Source organism: Podarcis filfolensis (genome assembly GCF_964270895.1).
Source record: "Podarcis filfolensis genome assembly, chromosome: 6".
NCBI classification, from domain to species: Eukaryota; Metazoa; Chordata; class Lepidosauria; order Squamata; family Lacertidae; genus Podarcis; species Podarcis filfolensis.
The window spans coordinates 96,420,665-96,448,148 of NC_139609.1; the positions used below are offsets into that span (position 1 = coordinate 96,420,665).

Below are 27,484 nucleotides of genomic sequence, written 5' to 3' on the forward strand. Positions count from 1 at the left end.
GAAGGGAATGAACAAATTCCTATGCCCTGCAAATAACCCAGAGATGCATTTTAAATAAAAGCAGACATTCTGCTTATGTAAAAACGCCAGGCAGGCCCCACAAATAACCCAGAGATGAATTTTAAATAAAAGGACACATTCTACTCATGTAAAAACACGCTGGTTCCCGGACCGTCTGCGGGCCGGATTTAGAAGGCGATTGGGTCGGATCCGGCCCCCAGGCCTTAGTTTGCCTACCCATGATCTACTGTTTGTTTACAATGACCCTTGACAATCTGGTGCAATAGTAGTAGTAGTAGTAGTAGTAGTAGTAGTAGTAGTAGAATTGTAGTAATAGTAGTAGTAGTAGTAGTAGTAGTAATAATAATAATAATAATAATAATAATAATAATAATAATAATAATTTTATTATTATTCATATGCCACCCGTCTGACTGGGTTGCTCCAGCCACTCTGGGCGGCTCCCAACAAAATATTATAAAACACAATAAAGCATTGAAAACTTCTCTACAGTTGTTGTTGTGCACTACAACTCTTAGTAGTTGCAGCCCACTTTGGACTACAACTCCCATCATCCCTTGCCAGCATGGCTGTGTATCAAGCTGCTGTCAGAGGCTGGTAAGTATTCATCTGTGGCTGCTCAGGTCTGAAATTTCGCCGCATTACAACAACCCTGTCTCTGCCTGTCTCTCTTGCACAGACCTGCAATCCTGGGGGGAGGAAATGTGTTTGCTCAGGACCTCAGCGAAGGTTAGCAGGGGACTTGCGAGGCTGCATGCCAGAGATTCGTCCAAGGCGCTTCATCCTGATCTATTTGCAGAGAGGTTAAGACGACTTAAGCTATTTAAAGAAGATTCATTCTGTTATTTTGGAGGGTTGGGGAGGTCACACGATGTTGCGTCAAGAGTGTCCTCCCACACTTTCGAGTGCACTTTCCCAATTGCAAAAAGTCCAGCCTTTGCGGGAAGTGAGATTGTTGCACAACACATCCAAAGCAATTGCAATTGTGCAACCTGAATTTGACGGAATCCCCCGCAGAAATAGTGGCAGTCTGGAAGTGCCCCAGTCTCTAAAAAACTAGGGATGAAACGGGACTGACACACCAATTTCAGGTGTTCCTGCTGCCCATTCCCCTCTCCCATCCTAGAGTGCCCAGATACAGAAGACGACAAGGTTCATCTGCCTTTAATAGTCCTGGGCTGCAGCTGCTGAAATTCTCTCTTCTTGTTGTTTAGTCGTTTAGTCGTGTCCGACTCTTTGTGAACCCCCTGGACCAGAGCACGCCAGGCCCTCCTGTCTTCCACTGCCTCCCACAGTTTGGTCAAACTCATGCTGGTAGCTTCGAGAACACTGTCCCACCATCTCATCCTCTGTCGTCCCCTTCTCCTTGTGCCCTCCATTTCCCCCAACATCAGGGTCTTTTCCAGGGAGTCTTCTCTTCTCCTGAGGTGGCCAAAGTATTGGAGCCTCAGCTTCACGATCTGTCCTTCCAGTGAGCACTCAGGGCTGATTTCCTTCAGAATGGAGAGGTTTGATCTTCTTGCAGTCCATGGGACTCTCCAGAGTCTCCTCCAGCACCAGAATTCAAAAGCATCAATTCTTTGGCGATCAGCCTTCTTTATGGTCCAGCTCTCACTTCCATACATCACTACTGGGAAAACCATAGCTTTAACTATACGGACCTTTGTTGGCAAGGTGATGTCTCTGCTTTTTAAGATGCTGTCTAGGTTTGTCATTGCTTTTCTCCCAAGAAGCAGGCGTCTTTTAATTTCATGACTGCTGTCACCATCTGCAGTGATCAAGGAGTCCAAGAAATAAAATCTCTCACTGCCTCAACTTCTTCCCCTTCTATTTGCCAGGAGGTGATGGGACCAGTGGCCACGATCTTCATATTTTTGATGTTGAGCTTCAGACCATATTTTGCGCTCTCCTCTTTCACCCTCATTAAAAGGTTCTTTAAATTCCTCCTCACTTTCTGCCATCTCTCTTCTACACAACTATAATTAAAGGCACGGTAGTCCAATTTTTGCCTTTCCTTCCCCCACCATCTCTAAAGTGATGTGCTAAATTTTCCTCTTCTACTCTTTAAGTAAGGAAGGACAGAGCAAATCACACACTTCAAAGCAAATAAATAAATGCAAATAAATGCTCGCTGGATCGCTTGAAAGCCCGCTCCACACCCAACCACACCGAGATTTGCGCAATGTATTTCAAGAGCACAAAAGCACAGAGAGAGTGTGCCTTAGAGAAGGCTAGGGTTGGTCGACTGAATTTGCAAATCGCTTCCCAGGACAAGAAGTCCCGAGCCAATTTATGACAAGAATAAAAGTCTGCAATAAGAGTGCATAAAGACATTAAAAGCACACCCAGGGTAAAAATATCCAGTCGTTGGTGCTGCCTGAATGCTTGGGGGGAAACAAAGAGGACATTGGTTTGCATATTGAGACAGCTGAAGGCAGCCCTGTACAGGCCAATTTTTAATGGTGGATGTTTTATTGTGTTTTTAAGATTTTGTCGGGAGCAACCCAGTCAAGCATATAAATAACAAAAATATTATGATGGTAATTTTGTGGCTATAGCATGAAATGTAGAAATGACTGCTGAAATTTAAATAGAAATACAGTGCGTCTCACCATGACTGCCCAGGTAACTTCTGTCTTGCCTGCTCAGGGTGCTGACAAGGTGGGCAAATTCAAGCCCTGCCCCCTTCTTGGGGTTCCTGACCTTTAAACCAGACTTGGCGACCCTCAAACAGAGGACACCTCAAAACAGTGAACTGCCCTTCCAAACTGAGGATTTGCATCTGAGCTCTATGTGCACAAGCTGCTATGCAGGGGGAAAAAATTCCAACCAAAAGTGTTGCAGTGTGAAAACTAAGCTAGAACCCTGTTATGTGTGCATTTCAGATGTGAGCTTCTGAAATGGGACAGTCAAGAAACATCATCTGGGCTTGTGAAAAATAAACCCCTCTATTCAAACAAGCTTTTTAGTGCATGCCAGTCAGGCACTCTAGATAGCATAGCAGAGGCAGATCACCCAGGTGACTAAACCAGGACAGTCAGGAGAGGCACCAAGATTTCTCCTCTGCCGGATTCCTGCATCGCAGAGGGTTGGGCCAGATGACCTTTGGTGTCCCCTCCAACTCTCCAATTCTACGATTCTATGAACCCTAAGGCCCGCAAGTCCCTTGTCCTTCAGCCACCAAGCCAAGGATGCCACTTCCGGCAGATTCAAGGCGGGCACAGCTGTTTCAGGATCTGGATGATGTTCTTGGGAACGTCGGGAATGCCTGTGTGAGAGTCCTGCAGGAAACGAGGCCCCAGCTGCTGGGCGTGGAGGCAGAGATCGTGAGCGAACACCGGTTCAACCTGGAGGCAGGGGGTGAGAAATGGAAGGTCACAACTAGGAAGGAAGTGGGCTGTTTGGCCACAAACAGGAAGTGGGTCACTTGTATCGTGGGAGACACTTCCACAGCTGCATTTTCTGCCCCCCAGCCTTGGTCGCATTTTGCAAGGAGGAGGAGAGGAGGTGGCGGACAGACCAGCAGCTGCGTTTGGCAGCATTTCCCTGTGTCCAGATTCCCACTTTTTGAGATATGGCAACCGTAGCTCATCATTTATTGTTGAATTGAACTAAAACAGATTGGATTTTGGAAGGAAGCTATGCTCGCCACTATACCATTTTGAATAAATGTGCAATTAATTGCTACTGATCTGAATTTTATTGTCTTACTAGTTGGTCATGCAAACTGCTATTCTGAATAATGCTTTTTATCGCGCAAGGGGCTGCCGCCAACTGCGAGGGAGGAGGAAGAGGCAGTGGTGAGGTTGCCATGGGGCAAACATACGAATGGGAGCGCTGGATTGGCTCCCTCAGAGTATTTGCACCACGCTAGCCTCACTGCCCCTCCTGGTGAGCAGAGGAGAAACTGTGAATGGGAGGTCAGGCAAATTCCACTGCCCTGCCACCACCTCGAGATATTTAGTCCCTGCCCTTCCACTAATGCATCTCCTCTCCCCAGTCCCCAAACCAATGCTATCTTGGGTACAGGAAGTGAGACAGGCCACTGCCTTCATCCTCACATCCATCTTCTAGTTTCACGACCAGGACGTTTTTGACTGGGCGATATCGGGTTTTCAACACTGCGATATATCACCAGCTGAAGATTGTGAAATACAGTGGTACCTCGGGTTAAGAACTTAATTTGTTCTGGAGGTCGGTTCTTAACCTGAAACTGTTCTTAACCTGAGGTACCACTTTAGCTAATGGGGCCTCCCGCTGCACCGCCAGAGCACGATTTCTGTTCTCATCCTGAAGCAAAGTTCTTAACCCGAGGTACTATTTCTGGGTAAGCGGAGTCTGTAACCTGAAGCGTCTGTAACCTGAAGCATCTGTGACCCGAGGCGCCACTGTACCAATCATCACGGTGTCTGAAACAAGGATGGAGCCAGGTAGAGGCACCGGCCGGCTTCACGGTTTTACCTGCATTGTGATTTTGGCACACCCTCCCAACTCATGATTCGTAATATAAAGGTAAAAAGGTAAAGGGACCCCTGACCATTAGGTCCAGTTGACGCTGACTCTGGGGTTGCGGCGCTCATCTCGCTTTACTGGCCGAGGGAGCCGGCGCACAGCTTCCGGGTCATGTGGCCAGCATGGTTAAGCCGCTTCTGGCGAACCAGAGCAGCGCATGGAAACACCGTTTACCTTCCCGCTGGAGTGGTACCTATTTATCTACTTGCACTTTGACGTGCTTTCGAACTGCTAGGTTGGCAGGAGCAGGGACCGAGCAACGGGAGCTCACCCATCGCGGGGATTCGAACCGCCAACCTTCCGATCGGCAAGTCCTAGGCTCTGTGGTTTAACCCACAGCGCCACCCGCGTCCCTGATTCGTGACATACTGCCACATTATGAAATCGGTATCACGTTATGGACTTCAAACTGGTTTTGGACAATATATCCCCCTGCCCGAACACACACATCATGATTTGCAATATATGGCCAGGTCAAAAATTATGAAACCAGTATCACGATATGGGCAATGCATCAATATATCACCCATCCCTATTTGACACCCACCACTCCCTTGGTCCGAATCCTGAGTTCGCCACTCTGCGGCTGCTGGCCAATACCTACCTGTGCCATGATGAGCTTGTGGGGTTTCTGATCAGGAGCAGTAGGATATTCCTCTCCAAAGCAGAAGTAGATCTGATACTGAGGCGGAGCATGTCCGTGGATCAGGAAGCCCCGTAATTCTGAATGGCAGACAAAAGATAGTGGTTAGGACCTGAGGCTCTCTCTTTATTTTAAAAAAAGAAAGTTGTTTTTATTTGATTTTACAGATACAAATTTATAACAACGCCAAATACATATCCATATAAAGAGATTTCTCTGAATCTCGAGACTTCCCCACCATCATAGCTGTCAACGTTTCCCTTTTTTTAAAAGGAAATTCCCTTATTCCGAATAGGATTCCTTGCAAGAAAAGGGAAAAGTTGACAGCTATGCCACCCATGGGTCCTAACGTCCACATTTTCAACTGCATATTATATGATAATCTGTATTTTAAAACTATCCATATTGTCCATAGTACTTGTTACATTACAAGTGAGGTTAAAATCCTGCTAATGTTTTCATGTGCTTACAGCGGTCGTTGTTGCATACATAAAAAGTATTTTCTTTTCCTTTGGGATGTCGGTACCAACAATTCCTAATAAGAAGGCTTCTGGTTTTTTAAGAAAAGTTATTTTAAACATCTTTTTCAGTTCATTATATACGGTATATCATTTCCCCAAAAAGCCTTTAGTACTTTACATGACCTCTTCTTTTTCCTTACATTTCCAGCAGGTATTTGTACTTGTTCTATACATTTTTGCCAGCTTACTAGGAGTCAAATACCACCGGCACATCATTTTCATATACAGTGATACCTCGGGTTACATACGCTTCAGGTTACAGACTCCGCTAACCTAGAAATATAACCTTGGGTTAAGAACTTTGCTTCAGGATGAGAACAGAAATCGTGCTCCGGCGGCGCGGCAGCAGCGGGAGGCTCCATTAGCTAAAGTGGTGCTTCAGGTTAAGAACAGTTTCAGGTTAAGAATGGACCTCCAGAATGGATTAAGTACGTAACCAGAGGTACCACTGTAATTCTTTTTTAGCGTACAACATGCCGTTACAGATTCGATTTCTATACCCTTTCCCAATCTGCCATCTGAATGTTATGCCCCAAGTAGTTTGCCCAGTGTACCATTACAGATGTACCCTGTTCATCTTTTGCATGCCAGGACCCAAGGCTCTCTGAACCAGCCAAGTCTTCCTAGGGTTGGGGGAAAGTTCATGATGTTTGGGTTATTCAGAGAAGCTGACTACAGCTGGCGTTAACTGGTTCTGTTATCTCTTCTGCCAAGGTCATGCTAACTATAAGAGACCAGACGGATCCTGGGTTTCACTTTCTCTTTCGATCTCTTTTCCTTCTGGTGTGCTGTTCTGTGTAAGTTTTGGTCTTATTATAAGTTATTGCAAATTTAAGTTAAGTCTGCTGCAACTGGATTTCGTATGGACAGGGCAAATGCCGGATGTACTGGAATTGTGACCATTATGTTCATTTGACACTGAAGATAAATAATGTTTTATTTATCTTCAGTAGCAGTAAAGCTCTGCTGGATGAAATGTTAACTGCCTCTGGTCTATTTTGGGGGGAATTCTGCAACATGTTTAAGTTTTTACTTTGCTAACTATACGTTTTTGGAGATCTGCTCTGGATCAATATTGAGTAGAATTCCAATGACAGTCCGGAGGGTGGCAACACGAGAACGGGGCCTTCTCTGAGGTGGCTCCCCGTTTGTGAGATGCTCTCCCCATGAAGGCTCACCTGGCTCCTTCATTATACACCTTTAGGTGCCAGGAAAAAGCGTTCCTCTTTAACCAGGCCTTGGGCTAATTATCATCCAATGCCCTTTTAAAATGTGTGTGTGGGAGGGGGAGTTATTGAGTTACTTCTGTTTTTATTTTGTGCATTTGGCGTTTTTATATTGTGGTTTTCTCTTGCGAACCGCCCTGAGACCTGCGGGGAAATAATAATAATAATAATAATAATAATAATAATAATAATAATATTATACAGTGGTACCTCGGGTTAAGTACTTAATTCGTTCCGGAGGTCTGTACTTAACCTGAAACTGTTCTTAACCTGAAGCACCACTTTAGCTAATGGGGCCTCCCACTGCCGCCGCGCCGCCAGAGCACGATTTCTGTTCTCATCCTGAAGCAAAGTTCTTAACCCGAGGTACTATTTCTGGGTTAGCGGAGTCTGTAACCTGAAGCGCATGTAACCTGAAGCGTACGTAACCCGAGGTACCACTGTAATAATAATAATTTTTTATTTATACTCCGTCCTCCCCAGCCAAGACTGGGCTCAGGGTGGCTAACAACCGGTATAAAAACAAAGTGTTTGAAATACAACTTAAAAAACAAGACTAAAATACAACATTCAAACATTAAAATGCAGCCTTATTTCAATGGGAACTCAAATCAAAAACTTTTTGGGGGATGAAAACGTCAAGTCTTCACCAAGGCCAACTATCCAGACTGGTCCTACGTGGGCCAGAAAAAAGCCAGAGAAGTCCCCAAATAAGAGTTCCATCACAGGTAAAGGTAAAGGGACCCCTGACCATTAGGTCCAGTCGTGACTGACTCTGGGGTTGCGGCGCTCATCTCGCTTTATTGGCCGAGGGAGCCGGCATACAGCTTCCGGGTCATGTGGCCAGCATGACTAAGCCGCTTCTGGCGAACCAGAGCAGCGCACAGAAACGCCGTTTACCTTCCCGCCGGAGTGGTACCTATTTATCTACTTGCACTTTGACGTGCTTTCGAACTGCTAGGTGGGCAGGAGCTGGGACTGAGCAACGGGGAGCTCACCCCGTTGTGGGGATTCGAACCGCCGACCTTCTGATCAGCAAGTCCTATGCTCTGTGGTTTAGACCACAGCGCCACCTGTGTCCCTCCATCACAGGAGGAGAAAGGAAAAAATAAATTGAATAAGCAATACTAATACTCACGCTGCAGGAACTGCTGGGTGTCGAGGAGCTTGTAGGTTTTCTCCCTCTCCAGTTTGTTGGGCTGGTTTTCGTGGGGGGCCAGCGGCCCTTTCCAGTACACCCTGCCCTGGCACTGCCGTTTCATGAAGACCCCTTCGGGGGCTACCCAGAGCAGGATTCCCCGGTGCAGATGGGGAAGCAGCCTCTGCAAGGCCCCGGTTGCTCTACCGCCCTGGCTGCTCCCGGCCGAGGCGTCCAGAGATGGGAACAGCACCTGCTCCAGGCCACTCGAACCAAAAAAACACATGTTGTCCGCTGGCACCGGGCGATAGGTGATCCGGCAGCCCTCTGCCGTTTTGGTGGTGACCTCCTTTACCAACGTGTCACAGTAGTAGAGGCGGACACGGAGCCAGCAGTCTGGGGGGCAAAAGGAGGCAGAGGTGAGGATCTGGACGCAGTTAAAAGTCTCCACACTCTGGGAACTTCCAGACTGGACTACTGCAATGCGCTCTACATGGGGCAGCCCTTGAAGACAACTTGAAAACTTCAGCTGGCCCAAAACGCAGCAGCCAGATTACTGGCTGGAGATCTGTCTAGATCTCATGTAAACCCGGTTTTAAAAAGAGCCAATTAACCCCAAAGGAAGTCAAGGAGGAGGAGGTAAAATCGGTACAGCCAAACCTCGGGTTACAGACGCTTCAGGTTGCGTTTTTTCCTATTTTTAAAAGACATCTGAAGGCAGCTCTGTTTAGGGAAGTTTTTAATATGTAATGCTGTACAGTGGTACCTCGGGTTAAGAACTTAATTCGTTCTGGAGGTCCGTTCTTAAACTGAAACTTTTCTTAACCTGAGGTACCACTTAACTAATGGGGCCTCCTGTTGCCGCCGCACTGTCACCGTGTGATTTCTGTTCTGATCCTGAAGCAAAGTTCTTAACCCAAGGTACTATTTCTGGGTTAGCGGAGTCTGTAACCTGAAGCGTCTGTAACCCGAGGTACCAGTGTATTTAATGATGTATTGTTTTTAACACTCGACTGTGAGCCGCCAAGAGTGGCTGGGGAAACTCAGCCAGATGGGTGGGGTATAAAAAAAATTGTTGTTGTTGTTGTTATGTCAGCAAATCAGGACGACTGCTCAAGGAAAAGGTTGCTTGGAGAAGCCCCAAAAAACCAATGCAGAGAAAGTTTGGAACTGGCTGAAACTGTTGTTCTTTGGGAAACTGGTGGCTGCTCTTAGAAGCCAGGCTTCTTCCAAAAGACTGTGTTTGCAAATAAAGCAAAAGCGACCAAGGTAACCTTAAAAGTGCAATCCTAACCAGCTTACAATGGACTGAATTCTGTAGGAGTTGCGTCTGAGTATCACGTGGTTTGAGCTGCACCGGGCGTTTCCACAAAGCCAAGCCCTGCAATTCTGCTCCTGAACTTAGTGCGGCTTGGGGAGAAGGGAGTCAGGGCAACCTCTGTTTCACCCACAATCCCCGCATTGCAAAGTGACATTAAACAATGACTGAACGCAGACCGGAATCAAGAAAGACCATGCATCAACTGATGTAAACAAGATTAATCACAAAAAGGGTCATGAAACAGCTGGTGAGCGAGGTTCAATTCTGCACCGGCTGCGTGTGCCTGCTCCCAGCAAACACAGCAGAATTTAACCCCCACCTGACAGCAGACAAGCAGAGGGTTAAATCTTGCCCAGTTTGCAAAGAGCAAGCTTTGTAAGGGAACCTGAGGGTCATCTAAGGAGCGTCTCCACCCCCATCGTTCTGCCCAGACGCTGAGGTCCAGCGCCGAGGGCCTTCTGGCGGTTCCCTCATTGCGAGAAGTAAAGCTACAGGGAACCAGGCAAAGGGCCTTCTTGGTAGTGGCACCCACCCTGTGGAACGCCCTCCCATCAGATCTTCCAGTAGCACCTTAAAGACCAACTAAGTTAGTTCTTGGTAAGAAGTGTGCATGCACACGAAAGCTCATACCAAGAACTAACTTAGTTGGTCTTTAAGGTGCTACTGGAAGGAAAAAAAATTTTTGTTTTTACTATGGCAGACCAACACGGCTACCTATCTGTAACTCCCATCAGATGTCACAGATAAACAACTACCTGACATTCAGAAGACATCTGAAGGCAGCCCTGTTCAGGGAAGTTTTTAATCTGTGACATTTTAGTGTATTTTTGGTCTCTGTGGAAGCCGCCCAGAGTGGCTGGGGAAACCCAGCCAGATGGGCGGGGTACAAATAATAAATTATTATTATTATTATTATTATTATTATTATTATTATTATTATTATTATGTCCAGCCCTCTGGCATTGCTGGACTATGCAGTTGTCCCACACGGGGAACGAACTCACGACCTTGGCATGATCAGCGCCATGCTCCAACCAACCGAGCTATCCAATTAAAATGTCACTGTGTCTTTTTTATCATATGTGGTGGACCTGCCCCAAGGTGAAAGACTTCTGGGAGAAGATTTATAATGAATTTTAGAAAATGTTGAAATATACATTTATTAAGAAACCAGAGGCCTTTCTTCCTGGAATAACAGGTTTGGAATTGCCCAAGAAAGATGTTAGACTGTTTTTGTATGCTACAACTGCAGCTAAGAATTGGAAAACACAAGAAGTTCCAACAGTGGAGGAATGGCAGATGAAGATGATGGACTTTTCGGAGCTAGCCGACCTGACTGGAAGAGTCCACAATCAGGAGGAGGAGGAGGAGTACCAGGAGGAATGGAGGAAACTCAAAGACTATTTAGTTAAATATGTTAAGATAACTTAATGGGAAAAACTTGCAAATACCAGATAGGCTTAGGATTTAAATATGTATTGTTAGAGAATAACATGTTTAAAGTTAAAATGAAAAGAAAGAAAGACGTTAAGTGATTAAGTTAATTTTATGAGAAAAATGGTTTTGGAAAACTGTTACAATGATATATACTGAAATTCAGCCGGGGGATTTGAGGAAGTCACTTAACAATGTTACTAAGATTGGATTAAGTACAAATAAGATGTATGTTTGTTTAAAATTTTTGGAAAACCAATAAAAAAAATGGGGGGGGGGGAAATGTCACTGTGTCTTATTTCTGCATTGCAGAGGGTTGGACTAGAAGACCTTTCAGGTCCCTTCCAACGCTACAATTCTATGATGCAATGGAGGCGGAGAAGGAGGATAACAGAAATTGCAGAATGGCAGGGTTGGAAAGGCCCTTAAATTCATGTCCTAAAAGAGAGGAAGCTGAAAAGGGGAATTGCAGAACGGAAAAGGAATGGCTCCTGCCAATTAATCACAACTTCCTTAGATGTGGGAGAGAAACCCGTTTCAGTGCAAAGCCTGCTTTTAATTTCATCTTCCTCTAGGCTTGGCATAAGACTGAATTTATTATTTCGGTCACAGACCAGTTCCAGCCCACATACAATATCAAAGAAGTCATAAAACACGATAGGGACACATTTGAATTTGCAATTAGGTATAACAGGGACACTACAGATATAGCAACAGTTAAAAATATATATAAATTAAAACGTAGCTTGGCATAAGATGTATTTTTATTTTTATTATTACTGGCCCTTCAACCTAAGTTATCCCCTTCTCCCTGCTTTGTGTAGACAGGTGACTGGGAGCGGCCACCGAGACCACATAACACGGTCTTGAAAGACCTACATTGGCTCCCAGTACATTTCCGAGCACAATTCAAAGTGTTGGTGTTGACCTTTAAAGCCCTAAATGGCCTCGGCCCAGTATACCTGAAGGAGCGTCTCCACCCCCATCGTTCTGCCCGGACACTGAGGTCCAGCACCGAGGGCCTTCTGGCGGTTCCCTCCCTGCGAGAAGCCAAGTTACAGGGAACCAGGCAGAGGGCCTTCTCGGTAGTGGCCCCCGCCCTGTGGAACGCCCTCCCACCAGATGTCAAAGAGAACAACAACTACCAGACTTTTAAAAGACATCTGAAGGCAGCCCTGTTTAGGGAAGCTTTGAATGTTTAATAGATTATTGTATTTTACTATTCTGTTGGAAGCCGCCCAGAGTGGCTGGGGAAACCCAGTCAGATGGGTGGGGCATAAATAAATTGTTGTTGTTGTTATTTCTGGCCTGCAGAGGGTGAAATTTGGGTTCATCAAGTTCTAGCCCAGTTACAGATTTTGGCATTCCTGTGCAGAGCAGCGTGGCCAACCTTTGCTCTTTTAAATTTTCTTCTTGCTTTCTGCACTGAACTGAGCTCTGAGTGGGCACAATGCAATGGGATTTTCTGCCTCTTGAAAAGCGTGGCGGGGGAAAGAAAAGATTTTAAAAGCCTCCAACTGCCCCTGGCCATGGAGGTTTCATTTCCCTGTACTGGCTAACAGCCACGGACTCAGCCCTTCTCTGCTCCCGGAATCAAAGGCAGCCTCCCGCTGTGGCGCAATGGGTCAGTGGGTCTGGCTGTTAACCATAAGATTGGGGGCTTGAGCCCACCTAGGGACAGCTGTGAGCAGGGTTAGACTAGATGGCCTTCGGAATCCCTTCCAACTCCTTAATTCTCTGGTTCCATGAACACAAGAGCAGGAGGCGGCTTTCCCTTCCCAGAAGAGAAATCTGGTTGGCCTGTGTAAGAAACTGGAACCTCAGAACTACTACTACTACTAATAATAATAAATACCCCGCTCTCCCCGGCTCAGGGCAGCTAACACCAATAAAATCACAGTAAAAACATAATAGGGGGAAAAGACAGGGGGGAAACCCAATTTAAAATACAGGTTAAAATGCAATTTAAAATGCAGCCTCATTTTAAAAGTAGCTGATAAATCAAGACCATAAGGGGAGGGAAACATAAGGGTCAGACTGAGTCCAAACCAAAGGCCAGGCAGAACAGCTCTGTCTTGCAGGCCCTGCAGAAAGATGTCAAGTCCCCCAGGGGCTTGTGACAAAGCATTCCACCACATCGGGGCCAGTGCTGAAAAGGCCCTGGCCCTAGTTGAGACCAATCTAACCTCCTTGAGGCTCGGGACCTCCAAAGTGTTATTTGTGGACCTTAAGGTCCTCCGCGGGGCATACCAGGAGAGGCCTTTGTTGTCCTTTACTGTCTTCTCCCACTCCTTTTAAAGGCATCTGAGCTAGCGCTCATTGTTTTTAAAATTATTTACGGCATTTCTATCCCAGCGTTTTTCTCCAAGGAGCTCAAGGGTCTCCTCCGCCTCCTCACGTCACCCCCCAACACGCAACAACCTTGTGAGGTAGGCTAGGCACAAAGAGGCAGTGACTGGCCCCAGGTTACCCCCAGCAAGAGCTTTGTGGCTGAGCGGGGATTCGAACCCTGGTCTCTCCCAGGTCCCAGTCCCGATGCTCTAACCGCTATTGGCTGTCTTCGAACAGAGACCCTTTCTTCCTCTCCTTACCCGAGTTGATGTTTTGATTGTCACCGTACTGGGGATTGGGACCGGCAGCGGAGGGGCTCGGATGGCAGTGGAAGTGTGCCAGGTTACAGCTGTAGAAAAAACCTTTCACCTGGTACCCTGGAAAGGGAAGCGCAACAGAGGAGAGCTTTAAAATTGGTTCGTTTGTCCCTGCGAGGTGTGAAACAGCAGCTTGGACAAAGCCATCTCTTTCCCCAGGTACATATTCTCCAGAGGCTTCACACTGCAACTCTTAAGAGCCCCAGACAACACATATGGCAGATCTCCTTAAGGAAGGGACGTAGCTCATGGAAAGAGCGTTTGCTTTGCATGCAGAAGGTCACAGGTTCGATTCCTGACATCCCCAGGTAGGGCTGTGAAAGACTGCCTCCGTGAAGCTCTGGAGAGCAGCTGCCAAACAGTGTGGATGACAACGTGTTATTGCAGGGGGTTGGAATAGATGACTTTAGAGGTCCCTTCCAACCATACAATTCTATGAGTCTATTTATTTCAGAAAATCTGAAATAAATAAAATCTATTTATTTATTTCAGAACATAAAAATGGAAAGTGTAATGCTGGTGGTCAACAAAAGAGGTTTAAAGACTGTCTCAAGGCAAATCTAAAAAAAAAAAAAGTAGTATAAACACAGACAACTGGGAAACACTGGCCTGTGAGCGCTCCAGTTGGAGAACAGCCTTTACCAAAGGTGTCCTGGGCTTTGGAGACACTTGAACTCAGGACTCAAGGGAGAAACATGCTAAGAGGAAGGCACGCTTGGCAAATCCACACCGTGATCAACTCCTGCCTGGGAACCAATGTCCCCACTGTGGAAGGACGTGTGGATCCAGAATTGGCCTCCACAGTCACTTATGGACTCACTGTTAAAACTGTGTTTGTGGAAGACAATCTTACTCGGCTACAAGGGATCGCCAAAGAAGAAGAAGAAGATACCATTAGGTAGTAAAACACACATTCTCTCTCTCACCTCAAAGCAGCTTACAAAAAGAAGGAAACAGTGAAACTCAAGTTTAGAACAACTATTTAAAACATCCAAGAAGGATAACAATAGGCTAACAACCTGACGTATATTCTTTATATCTGGATAAAGGTAAAGGTAAAGGGACCCCTGACCATTGGGTCCCATTGTGGCCGACTCTGGGGTTGCGGCGCTCATCTCGCTTTATTGGCCGAGGGAGCCGGTGTACAGCTTCCGGGTCATGTGGCCAGCATTTGCTTCTGGCGAACCAGAGCAGCAAACGGAAATGCCGTTTACCTTCCCGCCGGAGCGGTACCTATTTATCTACTTGCACTTTGACGCGCTTTCAAACTGCTAGGTTGGCAGGAGCTGGAACTGAGAAACGGGAGCTCACCCCGTCGCGGGGATTTGAACTGCCGACCTTCTGATCGGCAAATCCTAGGCTCTGTGGTTTAACCCACAGCACCACCTGCGTCCCTATATCTGGATAGGTTTGCCTAAAGAGAAATGTTCTCAGCAGACACCAAGAGCAGTTAAGTGGAAGCCGGCTGCCTGGTGTCAAGAGGCAGGGAACTCCCAAAGGCAGATGCTTCTATTCTGCAAGATGGATGTCTTACAACTGCAAGATGATTATTACGCGGCCCCCTGATGGACCACTGCTCTGACTCAGAGAAGGCAACTTCCTGTGTCCATGTGGGCCACTGGAAGGATACGGCCAACAGGGCACTGGGAATGGGCATTGGCACTTTAATAATCATCATCACAATCTTATTATTTATACACCACCCATCTGGCTGGACGGCAGACTTTTCGTCTTGCAGAACCTTTCAGAGGCACAGAAAACAGGCTCCCTTTCAGAGGCTGCCTAGGATGTTGGGTCAGGTCCCTAGCGATTTCTCCCAGGTAGCAGATGAAATAGATCCAATAGTCAAGGGGAAGCAGTGACCCAGAGCAGCAGGGCCAACTCAAAACGGAGCCAAAGGCCCCTGGTCTTCTTCCTTACCCTGGTGCTCTCCGTGGCTTGGCTGCTGGGGGGCCTGAGGTGTCCCTGGGGTGCTCTGTGGAGTCACCAGCGGCTCATCCTTGCTGGCCTGGCCTGACTCTGAAGGTGTTCTGACCTGGGAAGAAAGAAAACACGGCAGGTGTAATTCTGAACGAGGCACCTTCACCCAGGGCTAAGGACAGGAAATGGACTTGGAATGTGGCTGCATTTGGGCTTATAGCGCCCCCTAACTTTGTAATAAATAAACAAATAATAATAAATATTTTTTTATTTATACCCCGCCCTTCCAGGTTCAGGAAACCGGGCTCAGGGCAGCTAACAACAAATTTAAAACACCTAATTGATGCTACAAAAAACCAACATAAAATATGGTATAAAGTGTAAATAACAATAAAATCAAAAATCAATTTAGGGGGGAAATCCATCCAATAAACATTAGATGATCACCAGGACTAGCTGGCTAAATTAGTCCTATCTGGGCCAGTGAGGGGAGAATTAGCTGTGGGATCCCAAAGTGGATAATCTTCATAAAAAGGGAAGGGGGAAGGAAGGAAGGGGAATAAAAGATCAGGCTAAGTTGCAATTGAAAGCCAGGCGGAATAGCTCTGTCTTACAGGCCCTGCGGAAGGAGGTTAAATCCTGCAGGGCCCTGGTCTCATGGGACAGAGCATTCCACCAGGTCGGAGCCATCACTGAGAAGGCCCTGGCGGAGGATAATAATAATAATAATAATAATAATAATAATAATAATGTAAGACATAAGGAGAGCCTGCAGGATCAGGCCAATGGCCCATCTTGTCAAGCACCCTGTTCTCACAGCAGCCAACCAGATGCCCCAATATCAAACTCGCAAGCAGGATCCAAGCACAAGAGCCCGCTCTCCCTTCTTGTGGTTTCCAGCAACTGGTATTCAGAAACATTATTCCCTCCAACTGTGTCCCTGAAGCAAAAAGCCTAGTTTTGGTTTCCTTGTTTTCAGACAGATTCACAGATTTGCCACAGCGGGAATCGTTCTAGGAGCATGCATTTCCTCCTGGGTGCGAGAAAAGGGAAAACGCCTCTTTTAAGCGTGATGAACCAGGAGCACCCTTTGAGTCGATTAAATGTTTCCAATTAATCACTCTAACTGATTAATAGTTCAGGCATTGCAGCCAGAAGATAGAGCGGCCTCAAGGCACGAAGCCAGATCAAACTGCTCAGAAGGAGGAAAAGAAGGGAATATCTTTTTTTTTTTAAATAATTTTTATTAACTGGCCAATCACATCAAATTAAATCACATCACATAAATTCCAAATTACAAAGCCAAATTTTTAAATTTTGTTGAATTTTGTTGGGGGAACCCATACTTCAAGATCCAAAGGGGGATTCAGATCATCTTCTTATTACTGCGTTAATGTCCGAATCAGTCCCAATCAGTCCAAACAAAATTCATAATTCTATCCAGTCTTATCTTGGTGTTTCCACATCATATCTTGTTCATATAATTTCTATTTTTCCTTTACGATCTCTTCTGTTAGTCTCCTTAAGCCGATAAGCAAAATAATAATCCTGTGTGGATTTCCCGTTCCTCCACTAAGTCCAGATGGTTTCCATATATCTCCTTCGTAGATAACATCGCTCTTTCCATCATGAATTTGGCATTTGTCGCTCTTAAGTCCCACCGAGGAGTTGATCCACGATATGTAAACAACTCTATTTCTCTCTTTCTCCTCCCAGACCCAAGAGCTCCAACAATGCCTCCCAAAATGGCGACGGCATTTTTAACTGCGTCATTCCAAAACTCTTAGCTTTCCAGCTTCATCTTGAAACATTGCTTTGGTTCGAAAGTTTATCTCCACACAGCCTTAAATCCACAGCTTAAGTCCTTAATTTCTGACTCATTAGGGGAGGGGATTCTTGTTAAATCACATAAGAAAAAGGAAGGCAGGTTTTTTCCCCCCTCAGTCATTTGTTGTACCGTATCTTGACGTATCTTCTCATATTTTATTCTTGTCTTGTTATCAGAGATCTCTTCTGTCAGCAGTCTTTACTCCCCTTTTTCCTTGAAGCATGTGCAATTTATCTCGTCCAAATTGTTTCTTTTGAAGATGCTTGCAACTAGCGGCGCAAATCAGGGACGGCGTCCAGGAGTGCTGGAATCCCACAGGAGGGCTTTGTGCCTAGTGCCCCCACCCCCACAAATTCGGGGGTGGTATAGGGCACAGCAGGCAAGGGCCGTCCCCCCCACCATCCTGGGGGGGTTAAGGATGGGGGTTAATTACCCCCATCATAGCCTCCAAATTACCTCGTGTGGGTCGGAGAGATGTTATTGTCAGCCATCTTCCGATGCGCCACCTAGTGGCCCCCCCGAAAAGAAGGGAATTTCTAAGTGTTGACAGATTTACCACATCCTGACCTTCAAACCGTAAAGGTAGGCTCAGTGCATCTCAGCAGAAAACTTTTCCATCGCGACATCTCTCGCTTCAAAAGCCTCCCATCTGAGCAATGCAAGAGGCATGTGTGCAATTTGCAGCTGCGTGGCTGTTCCGACTGCCAGAAGCGAGTTTTCAAAGATGTCTGCTTCAGGCAACACCAGGAAAGCTGGCTCAGGGACTCGGGTGTGTTTGCTGTTCCAGGTGGCACCGGTGTCTGGCACCACAAACAGAGAGCATGTGCCCACGATGCCAGTCATGTTGCAGGCAAGGTCAGTTGCAAGCTGCCACTGGCATGGCTGGTGACTTTGGAACTGCAGAAATTTGGTGGGTTGGATGGTGGGTGTGCTTGAACCAGCCCAGCTGATCAGAGGCTACGGGTGGCCCCAAGGCAGTCAACAGGTCTTAGGAAAGTTCGCCATAGAGGGGAGGACTATAGCACTTGCAGTGATGCCATGATGTGTGGGATGTATTGCTAGAGCAGTCAAGTATTGTTATTAAATTTTATTTATACCCTGCTCTCCCCAGCCAAGACCGGGCTCAGGGCAGCTAACACCAGGTATAAAAATAATTGATTGAAATACAACTTAAAAACAAGATTAAAATACAACATTAAAATGCAGCCTCATTTCAGTAGAAACTCAAATCAAAAACTTTTTTGGGGATGAAAACGTCAAGTCTTCACCAAGGCCAACTATCTAGACTGGTCCTACTTGGGCCAGAAAAAAAGCCAGGAAAGTCCCCAGATAGGAGTTCCATCACAGAAGGAGAAAGGAAAAAGGGAGAGGGGATCAAGTTGATTCCAAGCCAAAGGCCAGGCGGAACAACTCTGTCTTGCAGGCCCTGCAAAAAGAAATCAGATCCTGCAGGGCCCTAGTCTCATGAGGCAGAGCGTTCCACCAGGCCGGGGCCAGTGTTGAAAAGGCCCTGGCCCTGGTTGAGGCTAATCTGACTTCCTTAGGGCCCGGGACCTCTAGGGTGTTGCTATTTATGGACCTTAAGGTCCTCCGTGGGGCAGATCGGGAGAGGCGGTCCCGTAGGTACGAGGGTCCTACGTACAACATTTTCCTGTTGCCTAGAGTGGACACACAGGGGAATGTGGCTCCAGACAGGGAGGATTTCCTGTCACACTTGCTCCTCCCCTTGTGTGTGACCAGGTAGATGAGCAGGACCCTACCAGACCCTGTAAAAGGGCAAGCCACACAGACATCTTCCTTTTTCAGACTTCTCTCTTGGACCTCCTCTTCTGGCTTAGCCAGCGCATGGCTCATCTTTACAGAAAGAGGTTATTATGAGAGGGAAATAAAGGGGAAACTTACCAGGAACAAGCCAGACTGGATTGCTTAATTAAAGGATTCCTACAAATCATCAACTTGCTTCCAATTAAGTTGCAAAGGGAACGTGCTCCGCTGTTTGCTCTCTAGCATGAGTGAGGAGGGATCATATCAAAACAATACAGTCATACCTCGTGTTGCGTTAGGTCCACGTTGCGTCTTTTCAACTTGCGAACGCAGCAAACCTGGAAGTGTATACTTCTGGGTTTCGCCGTGCACGCATGCACAGAAGCGTTCTGTGCACTTTGCGCATGTGCAAAAGTGATCCACGCACTTTGCACATGTGCAAAAGTGATCCACGCGCTTTGCACATGTGCAAAAGTGATCTGCGTGCTTCGCGCATGCACGCTCGATCATGCTGTGCACATGCGTGGAAGAGGCACTCTAGTTGCCAACTTTTCAGGGTGCAAACGGCACCCCGGAACAGATCACGTCCGCAACTAGAGGTACCACTGCATAGCCGCCCTGAGCCCGGCTTCAGCTGGGGAGGGCGGGATATACTGTATTTTTCGCTCTATAACACGCACCTGACCATAACACGCACATCGTTTTTAGAGGAGGAAAACAAGGGAAAAAACATTCTGAATGAAACAGTGGATGTATCATTTTTGTGCTTCATGCTGTGGCCACAGACATGTGATCTGATGGTGAATTTGGGGTGACCCAATGCAAAAATCCTGAGAATTCCTGTGGATCCATGCTTTGTAACCACGTTTTTGCACCATTGCAGCCCCAGGCAACAGTGGGTGCGTGATTTTTCTGGTGCAGGCTGTAGCCATGGACATGCTATGTGATCTGATGGTGAATTTGGGGTGACCGAATGCAAAGATCCTGAGGATCCCTGTGGACCCATGCTTTGTAACCACATTTTTGCACCATTGCAGCCCCAGGCAACAGTGGGTGCGTGATTTTTTTGGTGCAGGCTGTAGCCATGGACATGCTATGTGATCTGATGGTGAATTTGGGGTGACCCAATGCAAAAATCCTGAGAATTCCTGTGGATCCATGCTTTGTAACCACGTTTTTGCACCATTGCAGCCCCAGGCAACAGTGGGTGCGTGATTTTTCTGGTGCAGGCTGTAGCCATGGACATGCTATGTGATCTGATGGTGAATTTGGGGTGACCGAATGCAAAGATCCTGAGGATCCCTGTGGATCCATGCTTTGTAACCACGTTTTTGCACCATTGCAGCCCCAGGCAACAGTGGGTGCGTGATTTTTCTGGTGCAGGCTGTAGCCATGGACATGCTATGTGATCTGATGGTGAATTTGGGGTGACCGAATGCAAAGATCCTGAGGATCCCTGTGGATCCATGCTTTGTAACCACATTTTTGCACCATTGCAGCCCCAGGCAACAGTGGGTGCGTGGTTTTTTTGGTGCAGGCTGTAGCCATGGACATGCTATGTGATCTGATGGTGAATTTGGGGTGACCCAATGCAAAGATCCTGAGGATCCCTGTGGATCCATGCTTTGTAACCACATTTTTGCACCATTGCAGCCCCAGGCAACAGTGGGTGCGTGGTTTTTTTGGTGCAGGCTGTAGCCATGGACATGCTATGTGATCTGATGGTGAATTTGGGGTGACCCAATGCAAAGATCCTGAGGATCCATGCTTTGTAACCACATTTTAAATGGAGAGCGAAGGAAAAACAAAGAAGGGACATGAGGTGGTGTGCAGAGAAGCAGCTGGCTAAGAATGCAGGAGAGGGATTTAACGGGAGGGAGAAAAGAAAGGCAAACGTTTCCCCCCACCCCAGCCATTTCTTTCTTTCTCTCTCTCTCTCTCTCTCTCTCTCTCCCTCCCTCCCTCCCTCCCTCCCACCCTCTCTCTCTCTCTCCCTCTCCCCCAGCAGCACCGGAGCACAGAGAGGAAATAGAAGGAACACAGTCTGCTTTCCTCTCTGCTTGCCTGGAGGGGAGGGGCTTTCCCTGCTCTTTGTTCCGTTTCAGCAAACACAGCAAGGAAACAGAGGAGGGTGGGCAGTAAGACCCTGAGGCAGAATGCAGGAAAGCAGCCACTTCCTCTTTTCAGATTTCCCTTCTCCGTGAAGCGCGATTTGATTTTTGCCTGATTTTTCGGCTCCAGGGACCACACATTCGCTCAATAACACGCACACACATTTCCCCTTCCTTTTTAGGAGAAAAAATCTGCGTGTTATAGAGGGAAAAATACGGTACCTTATTTTTCGCCCTATAGGACGCACTTTTTCTCCTGCAAAAATGAAGGGGAAATGTGTGTGCGTCCTATGGGGCGAATGCAGGCTTTCGCTGAAGCCTGGAGAGTGAGAGGCTTCCCCCTCCCCCAGCCGCGCAAGCTTCGGCATCGCTCTGGCTCCCGTTCTGGGGGCTGGGGAAGCTCGGGCTTCCCCCGCCCCAGCCCTGCACCGGGGGGGAAAAATAATTTTCCCCCCTTTATTTCCCCCCCCTCAAATCTAGGTGCGTCCTATGGGCCAGTGCGTCCTATAGGGCGAAAAATACGGTAAATGAAATTTATTATTATGATTTATTATCCTCTCCTACCTTCCTTAACATTCCCAAATGATGGTGATGCTCTGCCACCAGAGAGCTGTTTGACAGTGGAACAGCATCCCTCGAGAGGCGGTGAACTCTCCTTCCTTGGAGGTTTCTAAGGAGAGGCTGGGTGGCTGTCTGCCATGGATGCTTTAGCTGAGATTCCTGCATTGCAGGGGGTTGGACTAGATGGCCTTTGGGAGACCCCCTTCCAACTCTACAAGTCTAGGATTCCAGGGTTGGAGGCAGCAATGCTTCTGAGTACCAGTTGCTGAAAACCACAGGAAGGGAGAGAGCTCTGGTGCTTGCATCCTGCTTGTGTGCTTTCCATAGACATCTGGTTGGCCCCGTGAGAACAGAATGCTGGCCTAGACAGGCCCTGGCCTGAACCAGCAGGCTCTTCTTATATTATTTCTGCTTCATAAACCCATTCTTCCCCTTTCTTCTTCTTCTTTTTTTTAAAAACCCCCACAGCACATTGCAGATATAATTATTATAATTCCTACTGCCAACGCCCAAACCCTGACATGAATAGTATTTTAGTATTTGCAGCCTGGGTTTTGACTGATATCATGCATTTTCATTTTACAGTGGTACCTCGGGTTAATTACTTAATTCGTTCCAGAGGTCTGTACTTTACCCGAAACTGTTCTTAACCTGAAGCGCCACTTTAGCTAATGGGGCCTCCTGCTGCTGCCGCACTGCTGGAGCACGATTTCTGTTCTCATGCTGAAGCAAAGTTCTTAACCTGAAGCACTATTTCTGGGTTAGTGGAGTCTGTAACCTGAAGCGTATGTAACCTGAAGCATATGTAACCCAAGGTACCACTGTATTCATATTTCACATTCTGATTCTATGGTTTTCACTTTGCAAACAACTTACAGGTGTGGTTTCTATACATTAAGACGTCTATATTGGTTATACGAATGAAGGAAATCACTGGGATGGATTTCCAATGGAGCAGCAAGATGGCAGGTAAGGAGACACAGAACACTTTAGATGCGCTGCGTTGCCTGCCAAGAGGCTTTCCCAACCTGGTGCCCTCCAGCTGTTTTGAACCACAACTCTCATCAGCCCTGGCCAAAACAGCTGGACGGCGTCAGTTCAGGGAAGCCGAGCCTGCAATGTTAAAAGTAGCCGAAAACAAACCCGAAAATTATATTTAAGAAAGAAAAAGGAAAACATTTGCAAAACACAGCAACCAATTTCTGCTGCAAAACTTGATCCGTCTGGGTTGGCAACAACAGCGGCATGCAGCTTGAAAGCTAAGGCGGTTGGATTCCTGAATGGCATCAAATTAACTGGGTTTATTTATTTTTATATGCATGACAGTGTCCAAGCCCCAGGACTGTGCCAGCAACACCCTTATACCTCGTTTGGCTTTCCATTTTCTCTGGTCTCTTGGTGTGCCGACGTTGGGGACTGCCTTGCCTGCAAAAGGGGCTCTTTGCTATTTTCCTTATCTGAAAGGCAGAGAGAGAAAATCTGTTTAATCCCAGATAACATTTATCTGAGTCCCAGCTGCCCCTTATGCACTACTCATGTTAGCATTGCCACCTATATCTGCTCCTTGATCAGTTGGTAATTCTGACCAGTTGCTTTAATTCAGTTTCACTTTCCTTTCCCCCCATTAATAGCTGTGCTGCTCAGATAACCCTGCTGTGCTCAGGCAAAAAACGTTGACGTAGCTCTAACATAGATCTCAGTGCCTGGTCTACTGGATATTTCTGGAATTATTACAGCACAGATTGTGGAAACTGTGCCATACCTGCGCAGATCACCACGAGGCCTCCATTTCTCTCTGCTGTGTCACTACTTAAGATTGTAAGGTCCTCAGGGCAGGGACCTAGTCTCTCTCCTTTTTTTGTGTGACCTACACAGACGTCACTGATCTATCTGTGTGAATAGATATAGACAGATCCAGCAAAGACTGACCAATGGGGACCCAATACCAATATGTATTCAGGTGAGGCTACACAGGGACAGACCCTTTCTTAAGGAAACTCTCTTGGGAATCCCAGTTGCAGGAAACTCCAGGAGGGGAAAGGGCTCTTGTGCACGGATCCTGCTTGTAGGTTTCCCACTGGGAGAACAGGATGCTGGATGGGCCTGATCCAGCAGAGCACTGCTTAGGTTCTTAGGGTCTGTCTCCAGGGCAATTATTCCCCAAAGCACACTTTCTTTCTTGAATTAAAACTGGAGGCGCAAAGCATTCACTTTTGCAGTGTAAAAAAGAGTAACCATCTCCCCTTTGAGGAGTGCGTTCTGTCCCATTTCTTCATGAGCCGCTGTAGCCCCAGGTCCAAAAGCGTTGTTGACCCCTGATCTAGCCTAACAGTGTTATCTTGGCTGGCAGCAGAAGCAGCTCTCTGGAGATCAAAGTCCATGCCAGCACCTGCTACCTTTTAAAATACGTTTGCAAAGGACGGAGCCCGGAAGGTTTTGCGAGCAAATCAACCGGGGCCTCAATTATTGAGCTATGTGAAGAGGCACTGGAACAGCAGGTTTAGGAGGGCAAGGGTCTCCGCTCCCTACTTTGCCCTCCAGATGGTTTGGCAGGAGCTGAGGAGTGTGGCAGTCCAAGGGGGAATTGCCTCACAAGCCTGAATCCTCTGCACATCGCTTCTCCCCAAAAGTCCTGGCTCAGATGCACCAGGAGAATATCAGGAGAGGTTTAGCATGTGGTCATGTTGCCTTGCACAGAAAATCGCCTTTTGACCAGGTGGAGGAATCTTGCAGAGATCAGCCTCTGGGCAGCTGGGGGGTGAGATAGCCTGGGTGCCTCCATGGGCACAGCCAGGATTTATGTTAGTGGGGGGCCGGACACCCAACTTTCACCATCCTGTCCGGCTCTGGTCCAGCAGATTCAGAGCGAAATGTCTCAACAACAGTTGCTTTGAATTACTTCCTTTTGACTCCAAGAGCTCAGAAAGACCTGTCAAAACCTTTCTACAATTTCTACTTGCAGTTAAGTATTTGTATTTATTTACTTGATTTCAGGGGCAGCTGTCCCCCTTGCCTACGCCTATGGGTGCCCCCAAATTTGTCTGGGGAGAACAGAGGGGACCAAAGTTAGGTTGCTTCTTTGGGCTTTAAGGAATGGGACCCAAGAACCAAATTTAGATGCTGGGAGAAAGGAATGGGAAATTCAAAGCCACCTGCACGGAAAACAATGGCAAGGTTTAGGGACAGGAATGAGGGGCCCCACCCAGACCTTGCGGGAGCTGCTGCCTGAGCCCTCTCCTTGCCCCACAAGTTGAGATTCCTGCATTGCAGGGGGTTGGATGAAGGAGCGTCTCCACCCCCATCATTCTGCCCGGACGCTGAGGTCCAGCGCCGAGGGCCTTCTGGCGGTTCCCTCACTGCGAGAAGCAAAGCCACAGGGAACCAGGCAGAGGGCCTTCTCGGCGGTGGCACCCGCACTGTGGAATGCCCTCCCATCAGATGTCAAAGAGATAAACAACTACCTGACATTCAGAAGACATCTGAAGGCAGCCCTGTTCAAGGAAGTTTTTAATGTGTGACATTTTAATGTATTTTTAATCTTTGTTGGAAGCCGCCCAGAGTGGCTGGGGAAGCACAGCCAGATGGGCGGGGTACAAATAATAAATTATTATTATAGGATGAAATGACCCTTCCATCTCTACGATTTTATGATTCTATCAGCTGATGAAAGCAGGAGAAACTAAAAGGAAGGGACTGTGGCTCCAGAGCAGAGCATGTGCGTCACACACAGAAGGTCGCAGGTTCACTCTTTGCCGGCATCACCAGGTAGGGCTGAGAGAGTCCCCTGCCTGAGCCACTGGAGATCCACTGTGGACCAGGGCAGTCTACCTTTTCATACCAAGTGGGGTGCAAGAGTACTTTCACATGGAACCCACAGGCCATACTGCCTTCTCGCACAGAACGGGGGGGGGGGGAGGACAAAAAAGGGACACCCCCCCTGCAGCCCTCATTCCAAAGCCTGCTGATGAGCGAGGCGCTGGGCTTTGGGAAGGCAGCCCAAGAACTGTGAGGTTAGGAAGGCGTCAAATGTTGCCCAGCAGGGCTGCACACTGGACCACCCTGATGTAGACAACACTGAGCTTTCTGGACCAGTGGTTTGACTCCCTGCAAAGCTGCTTTGTATATGGACCTGTTTGCGAAGAGAGAAGAGATCAGGAGAGGCTTAAAATCAGGGGCGGCCAATGAAAGTGACTTGCCTTCATGAAATGCAACGGAACCACTGGGAACACTTCCCTAGCCCTCTGCATAGCTGCCAACTTTTCCCTTTTCTTGCGAGGAATCCTATTCGGAATAAAGGAATTTCCCTTTAAAAAAGGGAAACGTTGACAGCTATGGCCCTCTGGCTGGTAGGATTTGGTCCAGGGCTGGTGATAAGGGTTAAGGGGATTGAGGGGGGGTGTCTGTTTTTCACAGCAAGAGAGGACCACCTCTCCACATGGGGCTTCACCTGTTTCTTGGGACGCATCCGAGAGGATCTGGTACACCTTGTAGGGCTCTGAGATGTCCAGATGGCTCCTCTCGGGTACCTCCTTGAAGTCGGTGCTTTTGTTCAAGGCGCAGCGCAGGCGGGTCTTCCAAGCGGAGGGGTCGGCTTTGTCCAGCCCTTCGTGGTACTTGCCTTTGTAAACGGCCCAGGCCTGCAACGGAGAAGAGAGGAGAGACGGGTCACCATGAAACTTGCGAGGGCGCGGGGTTTCCAAGGGCGTTCAAGGGCGCGCCCCTGGAGCCGAGTCCCAAGAAACTCCCCAGCATCGCAGGGCGCAGAGCCCGCTTGCCAGGAGCGCGTCGGGGAGGTTGGAACGGGGCGCGATGCGCAAAGAACTCGGGGTGACGGCGAAGGCGCAAAGCGAGCTGCAAGAGGCAGGAGCCGGCCAGGGTCCCGCAAGAATTTGGGAATGGGGTAAAGTGATGCTTGGGAAGGCGCACCCGCGGGAGGCTGCCCTTCGAGGGCGCCCATACCTTGAAGAGCGCCGCGTCTTCCTGCTGCCGGTAGTCCTGCTTGGACGCGTGTTTCCAGGGGATGCGGAACAGCGTCTTCTCGCCGTTCTCCCAGCGTAGCCCCGGGTAGCGGCCGCTGTCCACCTGCGCGATGAGCCACTCCTTCAGGCGCATCGGGGGCGGCCTCGGCTCCGCCATGTGCTGCTGCGCCCGGGCTCCGGGGAGCCGCGCTCTCCCCACCATGCGCGCCTCCTGCGACGCCGCTCGTGCGCTCCAGCCGGCAAGAGCCGCCGCCGCACCGTCGGGGCTGCTCACCCCGATCCCCCCCTCGACCCTGCTCTCTGCTCCCCGATTCCTTTCCCCCAGGGCCGGTGGAGAGAGAGCCCCGTGCAGGAATCGCGGACGGATCTGCGCGGGCGACTGCTGCGCCACGCCGAGCTGCGCGGGCGACGGGAAAGCGAAACTGTGCCGCGTCGGTTTCACTTTCGCTCCGGCCCGGCTGCCAAAAGGGAGCGGTCCCTCCCTCGGGGAGGCGGAGAAGGACGGCAAAGCGGAGTGGGGGTTGGGGTGTCGTTGACCTAGAATTTGGGTGCGCCGAAAGCGGTGGCCTTCCCCATATTCCTTTTCCGTGCAGATCACCAAGGGGAAAAACATTTCCAGGCTCCCATAAATAGGTTCGGATTCGTGGCAAGACACGCGGGGCGCTTCCAGAAGCCCCTATTGCACGAGTATCCGGCCTCATCCGGAAGGTTAGATGGTGCTGCGTCGTCGAGCAAACGTGGACCCTGTGCCTTCTCCGTTCGCTGTCCTTACAGCAGGCCTGATAAGGCTTCCGAATCAGTGCCGGTTTTACGTATAAGCTAAACAAGCTATAGCTTGGGGCCACACTCTCGTGGGG

At 48.1% G+C, this 27,484-nt stretch overlaps 1 protein-coding gene across 1 annotated transcript; it reads right to left on the reverse strand.

Moving 5' to 3' along the window:
- Positions 1 to 388: 388 nt before the first annotated feature.
- Positions 389 to 27,484, reverse strand: LOC310764530 (interferon regulatory factor 4-like). Its single transcript, XM_083618702.1, has 8 exons — positions 26,608 to 27,484; positions 26,096 to 26,285; positions 23,014 to 23,105; positions 15,385 to 15,499; positions 13,408 to 13,524; positions 8,062 to 8,457; positions 5,138 to 5,256; positions 389 to 3,368 (listed from the first exon to the last, which is right to left on the reverse strand). The coding sequence occupies exons 1-8, from the start codon at positions 27,238 to 27,240 to the stop codon at positions 3,231 to 3,233; spliced, it is 1,800 nt and encodes a 599-aa protein (XP_083474828.1). The 5' UTR covers positions 27,241 to 27,484; the 3' UTR covers positions 389 to 3,230.

What these genes read in the sequence shown, in the direction of transcription:
- LOC310764530 (XM_083618702.1), bottom strand. Translation starts at nt 27,240, where the DNA reads ATGTTTTTCCCCTTGGTGATCTGCACGGAAAAGGAATATGGGGAAGGC. An exon ending in AAGCCACGGAGAGCACCAGG is followed by an intron (nt 13,525 to 15,384) that starts GTAAGGAAGAAG and finishes TTCCCTTTCCAG; the next exon opens with GGTACCAGGTGAAAGGTTTT. An exon ending in CACCCAGCAGTTCCTGCAGC is followed by an intron (nt 5,257 to 8,061) that starts GTGAGTATTAGT and finishes TCTGCCATTCAG; the next exon opens with AATTACGGGGCTTCCTGATC.